This window comes from Aspergillus flavus, chromosome 3, assembly GCF_009017415.1.
Source record: "Aspergillus flavus chromosome 3, complete sequence".
In the NCBI taxonomy this organism is placed as follows: Eukaryota; Fungi; Ascomycota; class Eurotiomycetes; order Eurotiales; family Aspergillaceae; genus Aspergillus; species Aspergillus flavus.
In genome coordinates this window covers 2,508,075-2,531,198 of record NC_092407.1, presented here as the reverse complement: position 1 = coordinate 2,531,198, position 23,124 = coordinate 2,508,075, and the positions used below count along the sequence as shown (strand labels likewise).

The following is a 23,124-nucleotide window of genomic DNA, read 5'->3' as shown; positions in this document are numbered from 1 at the left end:
ATCCGCCCTAGCCTACCGAGACCGAGAATTTGGCATAGCGGAGTCTCCATGGTCTGGAGATGGCTGGCCTCTGAGCATGATTGGCCGCAATTCCCTTGAGGAGAGTCATTCATGGAACCAAATGGTAGACAGACACTGGGGACTCCATCGTCAACCGTCCAATGGGGTTATCTAAAGAGGGCACCTAAGGCCGACTTCCTCCTCTCCATGTAGTGTAGGGACGGGTTCTGCCGAGGTTAGAAGCTAATTATGGTACTGTATCATATCTGTACATACAGTTACGTTGTCCACTGGAACCTCTACCGGGGATATGAAAAGATCAGGAAGACATATATCACCTATAGTCAGGGTACTATTATTATCCCATCTGTCTCTTATCACCCGCCTTGTGGATTATTATTATTCATTGTCATGAAATTTTTAAAACTGGAAGTCTTGGCTGGCAGACAAAGACCACTATCCGGATCCCAGTGAGAAAAAGGAGGTGGTGGTGTATATTCCATATATGGATAGAGCTGTGGTGTGATCGTTGCTCTATCTACGGAGTATACGTACGGAGTACTGTGCAGAACCTTCTACCGTATCTATCTTAGTCAAAGTCACAATAATACTTATAGAAGTTAGGAACGCTTGACCCAGGGCCGTGCCGATCGCCAGTGGATCTCAAATGATAGTCAAGAGTGAGCCCATCCAAATTCCATTCGTGGACAGGAAACGGATGATCAGTGAAAAATCAGAACAAAAAAAGGAATGGTTCATCGGGTATAATTGACAGTCCACTAGATCAAGAGTCAGGGATCAAGATAATCAAAGAGAATGGAATTTTCTAGTCACTGAGGCAACATGCAACCAAGAGTTTCTCTCTCCGGATTTGAACCGTCCCCTGTACAGAAGGAGATAAACATTCCTGCTGTAGAACCATGAGGTGTACTTTAGACGGTTTCATCGTGACTCACGGTGTATTAAGTACCATGTAGATCTAACCCAAGCTGGGTCTCCCTGCGCAAACCTAACTTGAGTATTCAATCAGAAAAGACCATTGACCATCATAATCCTGGGACGGAGGGACAGATGTTAAGTTACAGGACTTCGTTCCTTACATGACGCTACTCCCCTACCGGCCTGGTCGACCTGCATCGGCATGCATCATACATGGTCATCGACATCTTTGGTACGTCCTCTGAGGAAGAACGGGCTCATTGCAAACCACCGCTGATAAGTGGCCTTGTCTTGTCGCGCGACTAGTCCCCCGCGCTAGTGTGTACTACTTGCTGTCATACAGAAAGTGCCTTGCAGCGTTCATTCCGTACCGGCAAGTAGGGTGGACGTTTGGCTTCGTTGGCTGGTTATGCTCGATGGAAACGTGCACCACTGACAGTTGAAAAAGGGGGTGGTTGGTGCCTGAGGCGGGTGTCCTATCTCCCGCTTTGGGGAGTGGTATTATCGACTTGTTCATAAATACCGTACTGTATGGTATACCGTCCTAACTAACGCCTCTTGGAAGCATAAATCTTTCCCAGCGATTATTCTAGCCATATATACTCAGTAATGGCTTCTTCCTTAACCATGCCATGTTCACTTCTTAAGCCTATCGGCCTCTGCTGGGATTTAATAACCACGGTACGGAAGATACGATCCATACATGCTGGTACCTTTTTATAGAAAAATGAAATGCTAAAATACCCGGCAAGGGGTTCTAGACTGCTGACACAGACAAAATACCAGTTTCATGATGGATGTTGCGGTCGAAAAGAACCAATGAGCGTTTGCATAAGATTGTTGCTTCTAGACGTCGTCGGAGTTTATCGCCAGATACCTTCCATCAACCAAAGTTTTAGCAAAGCTTAGTCAAACTCACGTCACAGGGCCTCGACAATGCATCCCATCATATCAGAGATAAATACGGACTAGGTTAACACAACAGATATCTAAATTTGGACAAGGCTGGGGTTTTCTCTTGCCATCAAACTCCGCCGTACTTTTGGCAGCTCACGGCTAAGCCAACTAGTTCCAGCCTCCTGTTTGTGCGTGTAACTTGACTGCCGCAAAGGAATTCAAACTGTGGCTGCGCCTAGATCTGTTGCATCTGTAACACATCTGGAGCTTGGCTGTCTGCCCTGGAACAGTCCAAAGCTTATCTCGCTAATTGGTCATCTATCCCCAACTCTTTAGTCCTGCGCGCCAGTACCGCTGCACAGCATCGCAAATTAACTGTTTCGAGCAAAATTCCCTGAAGACCGATGATTCCCCTAGAGCTTGTGATGGAGGGCGCGTGGGTTACACCGAAGGATAACCAGCTTAAGCCTTGTAAATATTATGTCCGTCTTCGCGTCAATAAGTTTCCGGTCGTCAAGAACCCTTTATCCCCCATAGTCCCCCTCCACTCGATGGACAATTGCCCTAGAACCGCCCGTCCGTCATGTTTCAGATCTTTCTGTAGGGCATCTAGCCCTTCCTGCTGTCCTTCTTCTTGCTCAACGAGGAACGCGACCTGGAGGACGTCACGTGGATTTAATGTCGGCGGTTGTGAATCGGACTGATCCGGCCTTGCGAGATCCCAATTTAAGGAGGTTGCCTTGAACGGGGGTTTGGGGTTCAGTTTCGTTTGCTATCGAAAGCATTAGAGTCCCGAGGATCAAAGAAAAGTCTTTTTTTTTTTTTTTCTCTTTACCTTCACAACCACGGCTCCGTCACCCACATTCTCTAACTGCGCCTCGAGGGCAAAGCGGAGCAGCCGAGTCTTTCCATAAGGCCCTAGGGACTTGTTCTCGACCTCCAGTGGGGACAACTCGGACGATTTTGTCCGAACACTAAGACAAGGCTGTGCAACGAACTGATAAAGCTTGCGAAAGGTCCTCACTCGCCCACTGGCCGCTTGCGAGTCTGATCCAATCAGCGTTTCCGTGTAGCTTACACTGACTGCCAAGATATGGTTCCCTTCTTCCTTGAGATCAAATCGTACGATCTTTTGTAACGATTGCCCTTTTTGTAGGCCATCTCTCGCGGGTGCATCATCCGCTGGTTCTAGCTCTAGAGATGCTACTTGAGATGGAGTTTGCATCTCTGCCACGATACGGACTGACGTGACAACACGCGAGGTCTCATCTTCTGCGAGCTCATTGTTCGCACTAAGAGTGCAAGCAAATGTTTCTCCAACGTAAGCAGACCCAAATGCAGGAGGCAATGTAAGCTTTGGTTAATTGTTAGCAGATGCTCGTAATTCTTCCTTCGAAGCTAGAAACTTCTCATAGCTGTCGTACATTAGGGGCGAGAATAAACTGGTTGTCCACACTATCGGAAGGATAACTCAAGGATGCTTTGTTAGAGATCTTCGTGTTTGCTTCTGGAAAGGGGTACTGGTAGGACAGAGAAGGCCGCGATAGCCTTTATAAAGTCAGATCGGCAGTTGACATCTACAGGAATGCTTACCGCAAAACTACGCATATGTCAGTCAGGGCGCCGCTTATGATAACTACCAGCAGTGCGTACCTTTTAAGGAGACTGAATGAGGTTCCTTGGAGGCCTCAGCACCTGAATGGGCGCGTGGACGTGCCATTGGTGTCAAATGGTGAATTAGTTATGACTATGTATTTGACGGGGAGTATTTCAGTGTTCTCAAAAGTATTGAATGTTGTCTCTCTATCGTCATCAGCATCCACATGTGACAGACAAACAAGGCAAACATCCCAAACACCACAAACCTCCGCATATGATCGGTCGGATTTCTGCAGTGAAGGAATTGATAGATAACAAAGAGGTTGCTTTTCTGATTTTAACCTTCCTTTTGTACCCCTGAATCGCTCTCCACTTTTTGTCCCTGTCTTGTAGGTGCCGTGTCTCCATTAGACCGCATACAGAGCAAGATCAACCGATCTATTCATTTGGAGGGCGCGAGATTATGTCAACCTCTTGAACGGAAAGGCTTATCGCTATCGCTCTCGCTATTCCTGCAGGACCGCCACAACGACGATTCGTTTGCGCCAGCAATATTCGACACTCGGTTCTATCATACTTAGTACTGTGTCTGGCTTAGTTTTTCAGACAGTATGGGTACTACAAGGACAACATCCTCCAGGCAACAGAACACTACTACGTCATCGCCCGCAGACCATACTCGAACTCCACAAACTGGCCGTACATCTACGTCAAATCGAAAGCGAACGGTCGATGAGAAAACCAGCGTCATATCCACATCTGCGAAGCGTACTCGTAGAAATGAAGGCGATTATACAGCGGTCCCTACGGACCCCAGGAATGTGATCGATTTGACTGGCGACTCGCCTGTTGCCAGTCCACAAAAGAAGAGCCGAAGCGCAAAGCAATCATCAGCCGAGGGAATACCTGAACGTCGAGCTCGAGTATTTCGCCGTAAAGCACCGCAAACGTTCTTACAGCGATTGAACCGTGCAACAACTCAGAGGTGTGTCGTCAATCCAGATAATATGTCGATTCCTTCCCTCATAGTTGATGTTTTCCCCCCTTAGAATGTTCGTCCTAGGACATACTGTCACCGGCGCTGATGATGTTCCCGAGATGAGTTTTGACATTGCTGGGACAACTGGAAACATCTACAAGATAGTGATTGGGAAGGAGCCGACCTGCACCTGTCCGGATGCTCGAAAAGGGAACCAATGCAAGCATATATGTTACGGTAAGTTGAATTTATGTGCTATCACCATTCCTAATACTACTATTTTCTTTTTTTCGATTGTATCATTATTATCGTTCATACAATTTCTGATAACCGTACCTGTAAAGTCCTAGTTAATGTCCTCAAAGCTCCGCAACACCTACAGTATCAGCTGGCATTCTTATCTATGGTAAGTTATTGAGCGTACATCACCGTACACTTTCTAACCTAATACTGCTTACTCAGGAGCTTCGTGAGATCTATGAAGGATCTTCTCTGAGTCGTGAGCAGACCAAGATTGACGATGACAACGGCGGCAAGAGGAAGGCCGTTGAAGGAGACTGTCCAATCTGCTTCATGGAGTTTGAACCTGACCGAGAGGAGATCGTCTGGTGTCGAGCGGCGTGCGGAAATAATATTCACAAAACATGCTTCCAACAATGGGCTGTCACACAGCATTCTCAAGGTGTCCGCTGCGTTTATTGGTACGTTTTATTGCGCACTCCTTGGCTATCAGAGTAAAACTAAGACATTACCAGCCGTTCCCCGTGGCAGGCAGATACCAGCGACGTGAACTTGGAGCAACTCAGAGTTCAGGGACAAACGACTGCAGAAGGATACATTAATGTGGCTAGTCAGCTCGGCCTTTCAGGTCAACGCGGTACGAGACCGTCTCTGTAGTCACCCCGATCACCCCTCCTCCAAAGTTTCTAGATGCGTACTGACACTCCGTCTCCTAGACTATTCGACATATCATCCTTTCTGGGTCTCCCGACAATTGTATCCTTATGGTTCGCGTAGTCGCAGGCGTTACAACGCTGACCGAGATGAGGTTGAGTGGTACTAGTCATCTGGTGCTTATGCCACTAGGGTCCTGCGGCAGCTGTGGTGTCTAGTGGGACGTTTGTTACCTATTGGAAGTTGTATGGGCGTTTATAGTTTATTGCTTTTCAGGACTGGCTAGATACCCGGGAGTCAATGTTAACCAAGAATGCTATTGGGAAATACTATGCAATTTGACAACTCAAATATTTGGTTGGGTTTAGAAAATTCTCAGCCATATCGCGCAAGTAGACATCCGCTCTCAAACGCACGACAGCCCCCTGTTCACATTCAAATATAGGTCTCCGCCGTATTACCTTCTCACACCACGGCGGTGTTCTTGGTCTCGTTGCACCCTGTAAGATCCAAACCCTTGTCAAGCGGAAGGATATAGACAAGGACGAAAGGTGAAACTTTCGCGGATCGCAGACTGCCTGATCCGGGCCGCGCACAGCCATTTGAACGCATATATCGTTCAAAAGCGCCTCCCGCCGGAATGGACACGTGGGCCCCAGTTCATCGCGCTATGCCACAGGGAACGTGAAAGTAAGTATTGGGTCGATGACCTCCTCCTTTCATCCACTATCCTTGATCACACGACGTCCTCGATGAACAACGGCAACGCTGACAGCCTCTTCACCGGTCATCCAGGAAGGCATCCTTTCTGGATCAACGACTCCCAGTTCTGCGAGCTTCCGAATCCCACTGATAACATCCGACCCGGCAAACGTAAGTGAGAGGGACGGTTGAGTGTGATCGGCATCGCTATCCTCATCATCCTCATCTCCATCCGGGCGGTCCAGAAGCCTAACGTCAAGACGGTCCAGAGGCGCAGACGACAGAGACCCAGAAGTACCGAAACGCGAGTGGATGGCGAGCTTGCGCTTTTTCGGGATGTGAGTGTCTTCTCCTGAGTTGCGGGGTTTTCTCCCTGGTTGGTGTATTTCGTTTTCTTTCTGATCTTCTGTGGGTTGGTTCTTGTTTTTCTCTGGTTTGGTTTGATTCAGGAGTTCCTCAGGGGAAACTGTATTCGCTGGCCGTGGGTCCAGCGGACTCCCTTCTACCACGGCATCGGCGAATATGCTGAACGCGCCATTGGCGCCGTTCGTGCGACTTGGTCCTCGGAGTGCTAACAGTGCTTGTAGACTCTTCGCCGTCAATGACGTTGCTTTAAGGGCGTATCTTCGTTGGGGAAGAGATAACGCTTTTGGGACGGCGTCGCGCACGATGCGCTGTAAGCTCCGCGCATCTGTTGCGACTGCGTTGGCGGAGGAGGCTTTGGAGCCTGTAGAAGATGCAATGGACGTGTAAACGAAGGGGCAGCTATCCGGGAAAGCAACATATATCACTCTTGATGAGTCTGTAAGCGTCTCAGGTGGCTGGCGAGGATGCTGATAGGGCGAATTGGTCACGAATATGCGAAGGAAAGTGAGGGGTAAGGTATTCGAGCGGGCGAGGTAGTAATGCGCTTTCACCAGGGGGGAAATCTGCTGCTGAACATTATTAAGTAAGGTCGAGGCATGGATACGCGGAATATAGGAGGAAAAGTCGGTTTCGGGCGATTGCACCCCATCCGCGTCGATGCGAGTGAGCTCCAGCGCCGTCCATCGCAAACTTGACGGGTGGTCATCCATGTAGCGGAGATCAACCATCGCAAGTTGGCGCAAGGTGATACCGTGTCTCCAGTCACCCTCAAGTATGCGATCAATCACCTCTCGTTTCCCGCCCTTTCGCACCTGTAGCTCCTGGTACGCATTGCGCACGTCGTCGATGGTCCGCTCGGCCGGGTACGGACCGAGTTCTTCGTCGTCCGCGTCTTCGGCTTCGTCTCGTTCCAGGAATGGCGCGAAGGACTGGACATTGCGATCGTCCAGCCAGTAAAACACGAGGTCCAGCAATGCCTGCCGGGTGAGCTTCCCGAATGACTTCACCAGCGATGGCGTTGTTGAGGGGATGCGGAGGTTGCTGGGAAGACTCGCGGTTGTGGGCGCGCGAACTGTCTTTGGACGTGCCATTGGTTCGGTCACCCCCTGATGTGGCGTCTATAGTTGCACGGAGTTCTTGCGCATTATCCCGCCGCGGATACAGGTATGGTTGAAAGACAGGTTGTGGGATGTTCCATCAAGACGACTTCATTTGCACGGGCCATCAGTAGATGCAGTCACGTGGTGATAGGGACATAATCATCGTCGATAAGGTGCACTCACTATGTAGCGGTATAGTTTCGGCTAGCGTGCCAGGTTCCAAGGCACCAGACAGCTTTTACCAAAGAAATGTGTGGACGATTTTTTTTTAAAGTATACACAGTAAGGCTATGAATTCAGAACTGACCTTTCAGCTGAAAAGTTCTTCAAGTCCCATCACCAGAATGGCGTAGTAGATTGCTTTGCAGGGCTGTTTCAGTTTCTGCTGAAACCCACGTGGTAGCAAAGCTTACGGAGTAATCTATAGGTAATGCAAAACTTAGCTATGGAGACCCTGCGCATTATCGAGAGCTTCCGGGAATGAACAGGTACCTCTTTCAGGTTTTTATTATTTGCCTTGCTTTCAGAGTTCTGATAGAAGCTTGCCCTGATATCTAGAGTGCTATGGATAGGCCTATGGTGAATGATGTAGATCTGATTAATGTTTTGCAGCTGTAGTCTGCACAAAGTCATCTATTGAAGAATGTTGAAATACCTATAGACTGGGATATAAAACGTGGGAAGCCAAAAAACAATCAATCCATCTTTTTTTACCACGTTGGAGTGGAATCTGAACCATCAAAGGAACGTTGAAAAATCATCACTCATGCCTCCCACCAACCCTTGCTCCGTGAGACGCCTTCCCCAGTCTCCTAATGCTCCAATTAAGTATGAACAAGAAGTAAAAGCCTGAACATAGAACACAATGACGTAACGCCATTCAATCAACATAATTTTACTTGGATATCACTCAGGCAGTGCCCACACCGATCCTCGACTCAGCACTACTTCGTTGACCTTCAGCCTTTTGTGAAGCAAGGAACTTCTTGAACATGTCCGCAATATCGTTTTCCGACTTTTTGCCTTCCTCAGATGATTGCCCGTTCTTCTCGGTGATCAGGTTCTTCAACCATTGGTTCTCAAGCTCCAAAGCAGTGACGCGGGCCTCAAGCGCAGTATTCTTCTCCGTTGTCTCCTTGACAGTCTTTTCAAGGGCCTGCTCACGCATCTTCTTCTTCACACGGAACCGCGCACTGGCAGCAGTGTTACGCCGACGCTTGTCCTCCTCTGCCGCAACCCGCGCTGCCTCCTCCACACTCATGGCAGCCGACTTCTGGGTGTTCTTACGCTTCGGTGCGGCGGCGGAAGACGGGGTGGAGGCAGCGGGGGCGGGGGCCTGCGGTTGGGCTGCAGGCGATGATGATGAAGTCGAGATGGACTCGTTCGGGCTGGAGACAGCATTGGCGGGTCCGTTCGGCATCTGCGGGACAGTCGAGAACTGTGCATTCTGCAGAGATGTAGGTTGTGACTGAGCATTGACAGAGTTGAAGCCGGTAGCTGAATAATCGGGCATGTTGCTAAAGCCTTCAAGCAGAGTTAGAACATGATTATTATCAAATCAAGCCAAAGCTATTGCAAAACCGAACTGGTCCAAAGGCGATAAGATCAACGCAGACAGAACAGTATCAAGTCCCTTCAACGAGAGATGATCCCATGAGCTGAATGCGACCGTAGAGATCAGGTCACGTGGAATGACGCCATAGCGTAACGGGTTCACGCTATCGGTACTAACCCATGACCCTTGCTAATTGCACAGAAATTTTTGAACTTGATCATCGCTTAACAGGGTTTAAATGTAGGCATACTCCAATGAGGGCACGTGCAGATGGCGTGTGGCTTGGAGGATGCATCTATGCCTCGAAGATCCGAGACAGGCATTGTGCAAACGTATGGGACCATGAATCCCATGACGATGTCATGAAATGAAGAATGCACATGGAGAAAGCAGGAAACGTGTAACAGAAACAACAAACTTTCCCGGTGTATGGCAAATCAAATCCGGTATGAAGAAAGAAAGGACCCGGCTGAGTTGCAACCAAATGCGACCGGTAGCTCCTCCAGCTCGGGTCCAAAAACAATAGAGACAGTATAATCTAAAGAAGAATTTCCAACTTACCACCGAAAAGATCCAAGAATTCCATATCTGGGTTCTGGCCCGTGGCTTGGTTGTTTTCCTTCTTCATTCTGTCGCTCTCCACCGAGTCAAACCCGGGGAGGTTCAAATCCCCAAAGTTATCAAAATCGAAGAACTCGGCATTGGTGAAGAGGGAGAGGTCCGCATCGAGGTTGTATGAGCCCTGTTGCTGCTGGACAGCCTGATCGTATGGCGACGGGATAGCGTTAAGGTCGTCGAGGTATTGGGAGAAGTTGGGGGCCCTGCGGCCATTGTATTCGGTCATGATGCACCGTTGAGGCTTCTGAGACCTCTCTGTTCGATATTCCTTTCCGTTTCCTTCTTTTCCTTATGTTCTTTGGTCCGCTGGGCTAATCGAGGGAAAATGACTCGAAGGATATATGGTTCCGGAGCGACAATACTCTCTTTCGGTGGTGGCCGCCTTAAGCGCGTACAAGTTGAGAGGGGTCGATTGGCAATTGCGAGGCAGAATGACGGGAGTGAAAAAGAAGTATGTATGTCTAGTCAAAAGAGAAGGGAAGGAAAGAGAGGGGAAACAAGAAACGATCGAATGACTGTGGGACGTGGGACCGCAGAGGGCGACCGGGAATGGAATTTGTTCGGGTGGGGGTGCGAGAGAAAAAGCTGATTCAGCTGGGGAAGAAAGGGAAACCGTTAACCAATTGAGTCAAGTGTGGTTGGTGCTTTGTCATATTAATGGGTAATTATCAGTCTCTACAGAGCACTCCGTACGGCGGAAAAACACCGTGCGTGCACCACAACTCTTACTACTGTGTACGATCCACAACGGGTTATACTTCTATTCTGGTCCCATTCACTACCTACAGATTGAATCAATGATATAACATCGTGGTCACCAGAAATCCAAGATTACTTATTTATGACCTTTGAAGACCAGGATTCTTCGGTCGCCACCCTTTTCCGCGGCCATGACATCGATTCCGAATCATCCCTCTTTCGGGGGCCGAAGTCGGCATGCGGACCCAAAGAATCATTGAATTAAACTTGGTTAGAGTCTTCGACTGACCTAACAATGAAGTCTTTCTGGCTACTAGTCTGTATCGGAGATTAAGTTTCGGTATCAAGCAATTACTGTTAAAGGCAATCGTGGGTATTTTCTTTCATTTTTCTAATTTTAATTTTGTTTCTTTCCCAAGTGTCCCTCTCGGAGCTTCTTTCCCTTCTTTGGTGCTCTTCTCTTCCTCTTCCTCTTTCTCTTGCGTTTAATTAATTTTCCATCAGATGCCATGTTTGCCTCCCTTTCCCTTATAGTATGTACCATATGTATGTACATTGTACGTATACCTCTTCGTAGTCAGCCACCCACAGGTAACCTCGTATTTTAGAGTCAAAGTTCCGTGCACCCGCCGGTTATTCTGGTTGGTGGAGGGAGCTGAGGCTGTAGGATACTTGGAACCAGGGGGCTTAGGTTTACCCGATGCGCGGTTCGCGCGAAACAAAAAGAAATCATCAGTCGGATTGCTTACCAATCCATCTTGGTTCCTGCGTGATCGACGAGTTCAACGGGCCGCAGTATTGCCGAGTAGAGGCCGACGGAAGAATGGATGCCATAGGGAGTATACTACATCCTCAATATCTACTCAGCTACTAGTAAAACCACACAAAATAGTATAAGTATATTCTTCTACTCTTGTTCTCATTCTTGTTCTGCGAGTATCTCACAGTATCAGTCTACATAGTAGAAAACGAATTGAGTAAGTGATCCGATCACATCATATGCTACTAATTTAGTTTGCATCCCACTTGGTAAAAGTGGCCTGTTTTGCTTTTTCCCTTGCAACTCCTCTCTGGTTTCCCGCTGCCTGCTCTAACTGCTTAGGTAGCCCGAAACTACTGGATTAGGCTTTCGGCAAATTCGTCAAATTATCTCCCAGTGATCCGGGACTTTCAAGTATTGTGCGCCGTACAAGCACAACCTGCCCTCCATTTCTGTTACTACTGCCACCTGCTTGCTAGCAATCACAACTTACAATATTTATGAGTAATACTACCATCTGACAAGAAGATCCTCGTTTCAGAGAACATATGATTGCCCTAGTCGTGATTGATACCCTGCCCCGATTAGAGATCTTATGACCCTATAGTAAAGAACGGCATATTACTCCCCACGTGGTTTAGTTGCCACGGTATTCCTCATTGTCTCTTCAAGGATGTAAGCCCTAGTCACTATCCTCAACAATCTACTGAGCAATCTGACGCACGTTCCATTCAAGCTCATACGTACGGAGTGACCAGAATCATAACCGCAGCGGCGAACCTGATATACACGGCTATCCGCGTTCAATAATGCCCAGCAGTTAGCTAGCCCATTGGCTACGGTAGTTTTCATCTCATTGGAGACATAGAAAACGCTCGAATCAAGTCTACCCGGAAATCAGTTCGGCTACAAGTGTATCAAAGCCTAGCCTTGGTGCGCCTTGGCAATCGTTGACTAGTGACTAATTGATACATTGAACTTGAAGATGGAGAATGTAGCCCGAATAGGAAGTATATTCCAATCTCTATGTCAGGTACAATACCACGAACATTTTACCCATCAAATCGGGACATGCGATTCCAGGGTTTATACCCTATGGTGAACTTACTTATATGAACTTTGCTATAAGAAAGATCGAATGGCTGTCATCAAAAACAACACCCGACAAATGAAGATGCATCTTGTTTATAGATTGTACCAGAGCATATGCAATACATACCTATAGTCGAAATTCTTTTATAGTCTAAAGACTTGAAATTGGACTATTCACACACGATGGTAATTGGAGCAGTTCCAATCCTAATGAGGCATGCAGTAGCTAATGTTATTGACATGTAAATGTCTCGATTGAGCCATTTTGAAACTATCCAAGTGACAGGATGCCACACTTTGCAACTAACCTACACCTAAGCAATGAATTCGCCTGGAGAAGCCGACATTAGGGCTGAAGATTAGTAGATTCAAGCAACTGTCTACGATGTACATGGCTTTTCAAAAAACAACCCAACTCTGATTAATTCATCAACACATATCCAAGCCGTAGTGTTTCTGGAATCTAGAGCTCAAAGGAAATATGGATATAGAACGATGCAAGTCAAATGTGTTGCGTTTTTTCAAGTCAGACCTTCCTGTTGTATACGCTAACAGCATATGACTAATTAATGCCAAGAAATAACAACTTCGAAGCGTCTATCAATCAATCAAAAGCCGTTCTCGACTCTCCTAGCTTGAACAATCATTGTACCCGCCCTGCTGCACAGACTATGAAGTTCTGAGAGAAAAGTGGGATCAAACGTATAGCTCCTATCCAATACTGATTCTTCGCGTCCCATTTGGCCGCTCATCAAAAACCCCCTGACGCGGCACAGATACTGATCATTAGGTATACCTCCAGACTATGAAGCAAATAAAAAGTCTCCTAGCCATGGTGCTGGGTGTCATTGAGCGTATTATCCAATACATTATTGGCGTCGATGATAGCAAGTTGTATTCATTGGACCATGCCATTCTTAGCATGGAAGTTCCCCCTAGAAGCATGTGGATGAACATGGGATATTGGAAGGTATGTTAAGAGAGAGATTTGAGGTATCTTTCCTTTTTTTTCTTTTGGCTCAGTAGCTCGATATTCCTATGGCTTTTGTTGGAAGAAAATTAAACCAATATTCTAGAATACGAGCTCTTTCACTAAAGCTTGCGAAGCACTCTTAGAACAAGTCCTCATCGCTGCCAAGCTTCTCAATGAAGACGGTACACCCATCAAGGCATACCACCAGGATATTAAACTGGTTGATGTCGGGATTGGCTGCGGCGATCAATCTCTATACCTAACGAGGAGACTCTGTAGGGTCTGTACTGACTCCGTCACTACTGCCCCTTCCAGTGGGATCAAGGCAGCTATCGACAACAATAGCGGCGCCCATAACAGCAAGATGAGAAAGAGAGGAGGGTCAAGCACTCGCGAAAGCCGACCGCTGTTCGACTCATACGTGGGCGTGACTATTGAGCAACCTCAAGCGGATTTTGCTCAAGAAAGACTCTCCCGGGATACCACAGGAGATTCCGAAATTTCTGCAGAATGGACACCGGATGTGAAGATTTTTGCCGCCGACGCAGCGGATCCTTCATCTTGGGGCAATGAACTTCGGCAAGCTACTCTGGGCAGCTCTGGTCATGCTGAAAGCAAGAGTGAAGCCACTAGCACGGATACGGGGAGCGAGAAGACACAAAGATGGCTGCTAGCCCTCGATACAATGTATCACTACAAGCCATCTCGAGACCCGTTGCTTAACCATGCATGTCGAGATATGCGGGCTTCGATCATGGCGTTCGACCTTCTGATCTCTGAATCCGCATCGCTCTGGGAAAAACTAGTTCTACGATTGATGTGTCTTATATCCGGGATGCCCTATTCGAATTTCATTACGGAGGAGGAATACGTGAATATGCTGGTCCGGGCTGGGTACGAGCGCGATATGATTGAGATGAGGGATATCTCAGAGCACGTCTTCGCAGGTATTGCGAACTACATAAGGAAGCAAGACGCGGAGCTTAAGCGATATGGAATGACCGTGGGCAAGTTTAAGAGCGCCGCGAAGGCATTCAACTGGTGGGCAAGGACCGGGGTATTGAGAGGGTTTGTGGTGGTAGCTCGCGCCCAAGAGTAGTGCATCCTCGCGCCGCGGCTCTTCGGCAAAGCAGTCGGTTATGTATCTTAAAGCGTAGCATGTGAAGTCAGGTGTAGCATTAACTATGTTGGATGCAAGAATGCCAATATTTCCTGAACTGGCAGAATTATGTGAATAGATGGAAACTTATAAGTGTACCTGTCCGTATATACATCATTTCGTCACTGTAGAACATCGTTCAAACGTAGTCATTGGCTTATTAGCCATGGAACTTCGACATCTAGGCTTGCGGCAACTCTCATGGCGGAAACGACGCATCCCTCGAGCAGGACCATTCCGTCCCAGCACCAGGCGCCAGCAAGCCAAACGTTCCCGGTGCCGTTAGACCAGCTCTTCTCCTTCTCTTGGTACGCATGTTGAGGGTTTCCGCCAAATATCCGGTTGACTATCTTCCTACTTTGCGGGGTTCGTAGAACGCGGGTTAGTCGCGCACGATGAATAACCTTAGCGGGGTCTATAGGAGCGATCGGAAAACTTGTCACGAGAACGGAACACGGATGTTCATGTATCGCCTCCGTTGCCGAGGAGTTAGAGCAGATGTGCAGAATCTGAGTCGGGTCCACGGATTGCCGCGCCGCTGCGGCGAACCTGCCCAGTGACTGGCTACAATCCGGGATGGAGGATCTGTCACGGTGAACCACCGCCTCTCCCTGGTTCACAGGGATCGAGCTCATGAGTTTTCGTAGAGGTTCGTAGATTGCACCAACCACGTTCGGAGTGACCGCCATTACGACGTGATCGAACTGTTTAGAATGGACCTCCTTGCTTTTCAAGTCGGTCCATGTGACCTGGACTTTGGAACCAACATTCTCGACCTGGGTAACGATTGCGCCGAGCCTTACAGATTGGGCGTTGGAGATCTTGGTCTGGACGTTTTGAACGCCTCCGACAACGGTATAGTGCGGCTGGCGATATGTTCTCCTCGCATAGTCCACAGCGTCGATCGCGGGAAAATCAAGAAGCTCACTATGTGAGCAAGTTGTCACGCTGGACAGTAACGGTAGAAAATAGGTGTTGACGAAGTACTGTGGTAATCGAATCCGCCCAAGGTATTGTCGTAATGATTCACCTTCATCGGAGGGGGTGGCTGGTTTGGGTTCAACCAGGAAGCAACAAGCCGTAAACCAGAAATAGCATACTGCCAGATACAAGATTCGCAGTATCCATTCCACGTAACCGCAACCTTCAGGACGAATTGGCGGTACTTGGTGATTGCTAGAAGAGTGGATGAAGTGCGGAGGCAGCTTTTTTCCATCCGTTGTGGAAATGGTAGATAGTGGATATAAGAATTTCGGCGACGTGTATTTAACACCGAGATGATCATACATCAGTTTGAGGTTGTTATGAAAGCCATCATCGAATGCGCGCATGGGTACATCAACCCGATACGTATGATGATCTTGTGAAGTTATAGTGTACGAGGCAGAGTCCAGAGACAACTGATCTTGCTGTAGGGGTTGTTTAGTCCACGTTGACTAGGGGCATATCAAGTATTCAAAAGTACCATTTCAAACACCTCCACCTCATATCTGCGTTTGCGGTCTTGCTGGATCAAGTACGCCGACACCAGCCCTGCCATTCCAGAGCCGATGATGGCGACGGTCTTCTTGGGCTCGGGGGCTGCCATTACGGACGATCTGGAGTGAAAATCTCTGCCACTACCTCGGCTATTGGAAGGAAACCATACCTCCCGCTTCAGGGGGTGAAAGTTGCTCGATTGGGTATTGTATGTACATGTAAAGAATCTCTTCCCCTCCGGCGCCGCTTTTTCAATTCTTCAGAAACCGTCTGGGCACAGATCAGGTGATGCATAATTATGCCTAGGGACCGAATCAAACTCTATTCCATTGGAAACAAAATATGGATTTTCTCATCAGCGCCGAGCCTATCATCTCCACCAGAGCTGAAAGGGGACTGTGCTCAGGAACCCAAACATTAGTTAGTAATTTAGTAGGGTACCGTGTAGTGCGCTGACCCACTCTCAACCAAATTCAAATTCCCTTCCCTTGCATTGGATGCAGGCTAATGTACGGAGTAGTATGTGCATGCAATCTTCAGGATGGGAAGTCGAACTCGATTGCCCCAGATATGATCAAGTCAATACCTGTGGAGTTTAGTTTAGTTATTTTTATAGTTAAGGGTCTTATGCTTACTGATCCCCAGATGGGGGCGAAAAGAAAAGCATCGAGTGGAGTAACTCTCACGTGATACTCAACAACAATCCTTCTATATCTCCGTGTTATCATCGTCCTGATTCTGGCCTCGAGAGTCAATGACCTTGTGATCGAGAACATTTATTTCTATTCCCTGTTTATATTCTCAGCCCGTCTGGCTACTGGACTAGCATGTTATTAGACTGTGAAAATTGAAAAAGAAATGATAAACGACAGTGAAACTCATTCGCAGGGGATATCAAGTCCATCAACAGTTCGTCCAAATACCCTATCACCACCCGAGAAACTGACATAAACCCAAGAAAAACAAAACAGTCGAACTCCGAACCAACTCCCTCATAAACGTTCTCTACCTTTCCTTCTTTGCATTAGTCATCATGTGAACGGAAATTATACATGGATATTCAGTTTCTTGAGTGCGTAACATCATCTCCGATCGCCCCAATCTCAAATTGGGACAACCTTCGGTCATGAACCTAGCCCTTCTTCGCCTCGCCTGGCACTTCAGACTTGATATCAAGCTCTTCGTCCTCCTTTCGATCCCTCGGCTTCTCCTCGTCACTTTCATCGCCCGTGATTTCTCCCCATCCCGAACCTCGGCGGCTGATGCGGCCGGTTGAGATCGTATTGGCCATGGCCCCAGCAACACCGGACATACTCGCCGCGTTACTATCATGCCGACTGTGTGACTGGCCCACACTTATAAAACTAGCACCATCCCCAACGCCCGGGCTTGGCTTGTTCGCATACAGGCTCCCGCGTTCCCCGCCTCCGTTTATAGGTGTCGCGCCAGAGGCTGAATAGATGCTGATCCGCTCCGCACTAGCTAGGCCAACTATACTCGGTCGGTTGAGGACTCCGGGGGCGTTGAAGGCTGATGTATTCGACGGTTCTCCCACATTCCCGCTCAGTACGCTTAATGGTAGACTTTCCCGGCTACCACCGAAAACACTCGACGGGGCGAGGGCACGTATTGAGGCATTGGTATCCAATGAGTTCCGTCGACGTCTCTTGGAGGAAGATGCCAAAGTGAGGATAGAAGCGTTGTCAGTCAGAAGATTGTTTGCAGTCGCAGTACTGTACGTAACGGACTGGCCGTGAGGGGCAAGGTGGGGCGGTACTGCAGTAGCCGGAGAAGGAGGAAATTGGTGTGAAAACTGCACTTGTTGTGTTGTAGTGTTATGTGTCGAGCTTGTATTATGTATACCGTGATGCGTATTCTGCGTATTATAAAGATGACCGGAAGGTGCCGCCGATTGCACGGTGGTTAAAGTGGTGGTTAGCGACCGTACTGACGGTGCTGGGGAGGAGAAGGTACTTCCTTCCCCTCCACCATGTGAACTGATCCCACCGCCCACCGTTGCCATTGTTCCAGCCTTCGAATATGCAGCATCTGAGATCGCCGTGTCACCGTTTGTAGAGATAGTTGGCGCGGTAGACTTTGCACTGGTCGCCGGCACTTGATTGTCGCACCCGGAGTACGCCAGGGACGGCTCGCTCTGCGAACACGACCTCTGTTCATTACTATCGCTGAAGTCGGATGGATTATTGTCACTGTTATATTCATGGATGTTGACTGTGCCGGAGAGCGGGTAGGGGTTGTTCTTCAGGCTCCGTTTGTGTTTGGGTACAGCATGGCGTTTATTAGACCAACGAGTACTGCCTGAGTCGGTGGAGCTCTTGAGATTGGCGAGGCGCTTCATCCAACTGGAAAATGGGCGACGGCGTCCATTGCGGTCTGAGTCAAACACATTAGATACTAAGCCCAGAAACATCGTTGGCACCGCGCTTGGGGAAACACACCATGCGCCCTGGCGGGGCCCTCAGCAGTGGCCATTCTGGCCTTGCACAGGTATAGATCCGAGAAAGCCAAAACCGTTCAAAAGGTATCGGGAGGCAGCTAGGCCAGGAAAATGTCTGAGCCGTTAGAGACTGTCCTGGTCAATGCGACAAGGCAGACGATCAGATAAGAGCGGCAGGAGATCGGGGAATACGAGATGGACGAAGACGCAGTACCAAGATTTGTAATTAAAGCTCAAGCTAAAAGCGTAGCGACACAAACAAAGTCTGGTAGCAGGAGTCGTTATCGTACCAGAGAGAAGTTGGAAAGTCAGAAAGATGTTGGGTTGTTGCCTTTGCCTCAGGAGTTCAGCAGGAGACGCCGGGGTTGGCCGCACGTGATCCCCGCCTCATCGGCGGCCTAAAAGTCAAACAAAGCCTTTGATTATCTTTTCCAACCACGGATTGTATGTACCAGCCTTCTCACTAGACACCTAGTAGTGGCCGATCGCAGTGCGTCAAATGTTGCTATTCATGGCCATCTTGAAGCTTAAGAGGCTTGGCTACTGCAAGGATTGCGCGTATCTTACACCATCCCTTTCGTCACTACGGAGTAAACTCTGGACTTTGGGTTGTGCAGATACTCCGACTAATCTCCAGGCAACGCGAAGTTCTAATCATACTTAGTTCCCTATTTGCTGGGTTACCCTTCCGCAGAAGTAAAGTTCATTAAGTCGCTTGGGTTATTGCATATCTACCTCCTCCTCCTGGTTGGTAATCAGTAAAAAATAATTAAAAATGAAATAAAACTAAAGCAGAAGAAAGTATCAGAACTATCGTAGGATATTTTGGATAGACCGAGATGATTAGTAGTGATGTAGATATCCGCCCTACCATTGGACCATGGTCACGGCGGGGAGCCGGCAGCGCTAAAAATTATGATATTTTAGCCAGAGCGTGGGGAACGAACACCGTCATTCTAATATGGTAGCAACTCCGCCTCTCATTCTTTCCTTTTCCTAACATACTTTCTTGTGCCATGGAGGTAACTTGAACCCCGGAATGGCAATATGTGGCGGCAATCACCTTCTGTAAACCATGTACCTTTGATTTTGACCATTTGCGATGTCTGGGAACAGTCGCAGGATTGAGCCCCTGCCGCCCGAAGTGGTAGCGAAGCTCAAATCTTCCACATCCATCACGCACCTAAATGGGGTGATCGTCGAACTAGTGAAGAACGCGCTGGACGCAAATGCCCACACAGTTTCTGTGATGGTAGACTTCCAACGTGGGGGATGTAAGGTGGAAGACAATGGTGATGGAATTCAACCAACGGAGTTCAAGCCCGACGGAGGCTTAGGGAAGGCGCATCGTAAGTTGAATGTGCGTCGAGTAGATAGATTTTCGCTTACTCACTGGTAGATACGTCAAAATACCATACTGACACTGGAGTATATGGCCAGAAGGGGCTGTTTCTAGCCTCGTTGGCTGCACTGTCGCTGCTGACCATCACTTCGCACCATGTTCGCCACTCCAACGCAAATACCATCATGCTTCACCATTCAACTCCAGTCGCACGACTGATACCAGCTCCAGTCCAACAGGAGCTTGGGCTCGGTAATCATGGAACTAGCGTTACGGTCAATGATTTGTTTGGGAACATGCCTGTGCGAGTGAAAAATCGCGCCTTGGCCTTGCAAAGGCACGATGAGCTGGATCGGCAATGGGATGAACTACGACAGCTCTTAGTCTCGTTAATGATTGCGAACGATAACTTGACAAAGTTGGTCATCATTGAAGCTTCTAAAGATAAGAGGATCATCATCCGTTCCCGAACTCAGAATCGCCGAACCGATGGTGAACTGGACCTCCAGCGCATAGTATCAATCTTTGCGCAGGCAGGGCTAATTGAATTTCAGAACGTTCACAGCTGGGATGCTGTTTCAGCTAACGTGCCCGGTTTCTCTGTTCATGCTGCTATATCCCTTGTGCCACACCCTACAAAGAAAATACAATTTATCTCCTTGGGAATGGATCCAGTTTTCCCCAAAAGCAGTGTCAGCTTATTCTATGCCGAAGTAAATCGCTTATTTTCTCTGTCTGATTTCGGTACCACGAGTATCACTCCATCTATATCCGCTCGAGGGACAAGCTCAGCGGAGCATCCTGACCGTTACGGCAGTTCAAATATGAAACCTATGACCAAGACTGTCAACAAGTGGCCTATGTTCTATATACGCATAGATACTAATGAGTCACACAAAATCAACAATGAGGGCCATGATTTGCCTGAGTCGGATAAATCAGTCCAGCGCATTATGGATGTACTTGCAGCAATGATACAAGAATTCTTGAAACAGCATAATTTACGCCCGCGCACTGGGAAAAGGAGACAGAAGACGGAAAAACAGACGGTTGGAGCGCCCACAAGCAGATCTGATCGTGCACCAAATCGTCCAGGTCAAGTGTTTAACAGTGAGGAAGCCCTGTGCGATCAACTGAAACTTCCGAACTTCCAAAGGTCTGCACCAAATGTCAGTCAAAGCTTTGGAGAGTGGTCAAGAATCAAAAGTGCCCAGGAATTTGACAACGCCCGCTCTGCGAGATTAAAAGTCAAATCAACCTCGCCAGAGGAGGCCCAGGGCATTGAGCGGGGCTCAGCCCAGGGCAACCTGCCATATCGGCCAGAAAGAGACAATGGTAGGGCGCCTGAGGAGTCAGAAGTATTATCCACGGACACTGGTTCTATGGCGCCTGGAATTGAGAATGGATCGGGAAGTGATATTGCCATTTCTTGGACCGATCCCTATACTGGAACGAGTCATCTGGTCAACTCCCGAACAGGCCAGTCAGTGGGTGCTAGATCACCCATGGATGCCGTTCAAAGGCCTAGATCAACAGGATCACTCCAGACGATGCGAGCATATGATAGTATAACAAGGCCGAGGTCGGCAATTTTGAGCAGGACACGGAACTTATGGGTTGAGAAAATGATGGACGAATGGGACAACCCTGTTTTCAGCCGATCTGAGAAATCTCTCGATGTGATCGGAACGAGATATGGCACTAAAGCACGAATGGTTGGCGATGTTTCAACGGACGTTTGCGGGTCTGAGAGTTTGGGATTGCCAAATGTACGGGGCAAACTGCGAAGACAGGATCTGAAAACGGCAGAGATAATCGCACAGGTTGACCATAAGTTCATCCTAGCTGAGATAAGATCTACGGCAGCGAGTGATTATAGCAATGGTCCTGGTTCAATCCTGGTTCTTATCGATCAGCATGCTGCTGATGAGCGATGCCGGGTGGAGAGATTATTCGAAGAGTACTTCACACCACCAGTAGAAGGCTCTAGGCAGGTACAGACGGTCACATTGGAACCTATTATTTTTGAGATACCGGTTACCGAGGCATATGTTTTTGGAAGATATAAACAGTTTTTTGAGTTTTGGGGTGTTGAGTACACCGTTGAACAGGGGCCAGCAGACAAATCTGCATACATTTTTGTGCATACACTCCCCATGCTTATCGCCGAGCGCTGCAGGCTCGAGCCAGAATTGGTTACAAATCTAATTCGGGGGGAGATTTGGAGACGCGAGGAAAACGGCAGGGGACCTGAGAACAGGGTATCAGTTTTGGAGCAGGACCGCTGGGCGGAACAACTTGATATTTGCCCCCAGGGAATCATTGAGCTGTTGAACTCACGGGCCTGTCGGACCGCCATCATGTTTAACGATGAGCTGACGATTGGGGAATGTCAAAGCCTTGTCGAAAACCTCGCACGATGCGTCTTTCCGTTCCAATGTGCACATGGACGGCCATCAATGATCCCGTTACTTGACATGACGGATACGTTGACAATGGTTCATCCAGGAGCTGAGTACACGAGCGGAGAAGAAGAGCAGTCTGACTTTGCTGAAGTGTTCAAAACCTGGAGGGACAAGATTGCATCTCCCTTAACCTGATCCATGTTGTTTAGCAGTCAATGATTTAGCGCACGATGCACCTTACAACTAGATAGTCCCGGAGAAACGAACCTGCCACGACGCAAACAGATACACTGCAAAAGCCGAATACGTGTAGGCTTTGCACCCCCAGGACTCAGGTAGTTAACCAGCTATTAGACATTGCTCGACCTCGGCTCGAAGTAGGGAGCAATCGAAACAACTGGACGTTACTGTTAAGCTTCATTCTACTGACTGGCACATGCCTCGCAGGTCTTAGGGTCTACAGTACAGAGGTGATCAAGGATGGAAAGAATGTCATCAAGATAGACAATATTAGGATTATTGTCAGAAAATTGTATATACAAAAGTACGGTACATGTAATCCACCCAAATGAACCCATTCCAGTCCGGTCCTGCTCCTGTCCCATCCAATCCCAATCGTATCCAATGCAGCCGGTTCAGTCGATCCAAAAATAAATACTTAATAACACAGTTCCTTGCGACAAGTCAAGAGATCACCCAATGTACCCAAATCCAACTCAGGGTGAAGAAAGGAAAAGAACAGGGAGTGTTTCTCCCACTGTTTATATGTCCCAACAGCCAGCCGTGAGGCTTGTATAATATCCTGTATGTGAAAACCCAGTTTGTGTTTTGTCTTCTTTTTTCTTTCCCTTTTCTCCCAGGTAAAATCCCAATTCACCCTTTTAGAATCCGCTTGACTCCATCTAGCGTATCCTGACCCATCGCTTTTATAATGAACAACGAATAGAATAACACGAGTGCCGCCCCGAAAGGAAATGGATATCCACAAAACAATTGGACAAAGAGCAAGGTAACAATAATGATAGAATGATATAACACCGTAAGACATGATCGAAGAATGTAACTGTCGTAAATCATAATAGTGGCCACATATCACCAATGCAGACGT

At 48.1% G+C, this 23,124-nt stretch overlaps 8 protein-coding genes across 8 annotated transcripts; 3 read left to right on the top strand and 5 right to left on the bottom strand.

The window, feature by feature from the left end:
- Window positions 1-1,728: 1,728 nt before the first annotated feature.
- F9C07_2254851 (uncharacterized protein) lies at window positions 1,729-3,556 on the bottom strand (the record flags this gene model as incomplete). The annotated part of the gene is made up of 5 exons (XM_041290964.2): window positions 1,729-2,608; window positions 2,672-3,190; window positions 3,261-3,384; window positions 3,430-3,436; window positions 3,490-3,556. 5 exons carry the CDS (start codon window positions 3,554-3,556, stop codon window positions 2,315-2,317), a joined length of 1,011 nt encoding a protein of 336 aa, XP_041144684.1. The 3' UTR covers window positions 1,729-2,314.
- Window positions 3,557-4,046: 490 nt separating this feature from the next.
- On the top strand, window positions 4,047-5,477 carry F9C07_5081 (putative RING finger domain protein; the record flags this gene model as incomplete). Its single annotated transcript, XM_041290974.2, has 6 exons — window positions 4,047-4,420; window positions 4,485-4,651; window positions 4,759-4,820; window positions 4,877-5,115; window positions 5,170-5,291; window positions 5,371-5,477. The coding sequence occupies 6 exons, from the start codon at window positions 4,047-4,049 to the stop codon at window positions 5,475-5,477; spliced, it is 1,071 nt and encodes a 356-aa protein (XP_041144683.2).
- Window positions 5,478-6,027: 550 nt separating this feature from the next.
- Window positions 6,028-7,467, bottom strand: F9C07_2230943 (centromere protein Chl4/mis15/CENP-N; the record flags this gene model as incomplete). Its single annotated transcript, XM_041285363.1, has 1 exon — window positions 6,028-7,467. The coding sequence occupies one exon, from the start codon at window positions 7,465-7,467 to the stop codon at window positions 6,028-6,030; it is 1,440 nt and encodes a 479-aa protein (XP_041144682.1).
- A 535-nt stretch (window positions 7,468-8,002) lies between these two features.
- Window positions 8,003-10,430, bottom strand: F9C07_2282067 (uncharacterized protein). Its single transcript, XM_041290963.2, has 2 exons — window positions 9,593-10,430; window positions 8,003-9,000 (listed from the first exon to the last, which is right to left on the bottom strand). The coding sequence occupies exons 1-2, from the start codon at window positions 9,873-9,875 to the stop codon at window positions 8,387-8,389; spliced, it is 897 nt and encodes a 298-aa protein (XP_041144681.1). The 5' UTR covers window positions 9,876-10,430; the 3' UTR covers window positions 8,003-8,386.
- A 1,638-nt stretch (window positions 10,431-12,068) lies between these two features.
- On the top strand, window positions 12,069-14,377 carry F9C07_1420863 (uncharacterized protein). Its single transcript, XM_041290973.2, has 4 exons — window positions 12,069-12,725; window positions 12,778-12,902; window positions 13,003-13,170; window positions 13,277-14,377. The coding sequence occupies exons 3-4, from the start codon at window positions 13,006-13,008 to the stop codon at window positions 14,270-14,272; spliced, it is 1,161 nt and encodes a 386-aa protein (XP_041144680.1). The 5' UTR covers window positions 12,069-12,725; window positions 12,778-12,902; window positions 13,003-13,005; the 3' UTR covers window positions 14,273-14,377.
- A 104-nt stretch (window positions 14,378-14,481) lies between these two features.
- F9C07_5077 (uncharacterized protein) lies at window positions 14,482-15,920 on the bottom strand (the record flags this gene model as incomplete). Its single annotated transcript, XM_041290962.1, has 2 exons — window positions 14,482-15,741; window positions 15,798-15,920. 2 exons carry the CDS (start codon window positions 15,918-15,920, stop codon window positions 14,482-14,484), a joined length of 1,383 nt encoding a protein of 460 aa, XP_041144679.1.
- An 802-nt stretch (window positions 15,921-16,722) lies between these two features.
- F9C07_1421149 (uncharacterized protein) lies at window positions 16,723-18,807 on the bottom strand. The gene has a single exon (XM_071508082.1). It carries the CDS (start codon window positions 18,240-18,242, stop codon window positions 16,944-16,946), a length of 1,299 nt encoding a protein of 432 aa, XP_071365052.1. The 5' UTR covers window positions 18,243-18,807; the 3' UTR covers window positions 16,723-16,943.
- Window positions 18,808-22,731, top strand: F9C07_1419648 (uncharacterized protein). The gene is made up of 3 exons (XM_041290972.2): window positions 18,808-19,618; window positions 19,669-22,560; window positions 22,687-22,731. The coding sequence occupies exons 1-2, from the start codon at window positions 19,372-19,374 to the stop codon at window positions 22,209-22,211; spliced, it is 2,790 nt and encodes a 929-aa protein (XP_041144677.1). The 5' UTR covers window positions 18,808-19,371; the 3' UTR covers window positions 22,212-22,560; window positions 22,687-22,731.
- The last annotated feature ends 393 nt before the right edge of the window (window positions 22,732-23,124 follow it).

Coding starts and splice junctions, on each gene's coding strand:
- F9C07_2282067 (XM_041290963.2), bottom strand. CDS start 9,875: ATGACCGAATACAATGGCCGCAGGGCCCCCAACTTCTCCCAATACCTC. Junction 9,001..9,592: donor ATTCTTGGATCTTTTCGGTG/GTAAGTTGGAAA, acceptor CTCTGCTTGAAG/GCTTTAGCAACATGCCCGAT.
- F9C07_1420863 (XM_041290973.2), top strand. CDS start 13,006: ATGAAGCAAATAAAAAGTCTCCTAGCCATGGTGCTGGGTGTCATTGAG. Junction 13,171..13,276: donor TGAACATGGGATATTGGAAG/GTATGTTAAGAG, acceptor CCAATATTCTAG/AATACGAGCTCTTTCACTAA.
- F9C07_1421149 (XM_071508082.1), bottom strand. CDS start 18,242: ATGTTTCTGGGCTTAGTATCTAATGTGTTTGACTCAGACCGCAATGGA.
- F9C07_1419648 (XM_041290972.2), top strand. CDS start 19,372: ATGTCTGGGAACAGTCGCAGGATTGAGCCCCTGCCGCCCGAAGTGGTA. Junction 19,619..19,668: donor AGGCTTAGGGAAGGCGCATC/GTAAGTTGAATG, acceptor ACTCACTGGTAG/ATACGTCAAAATACCATACT.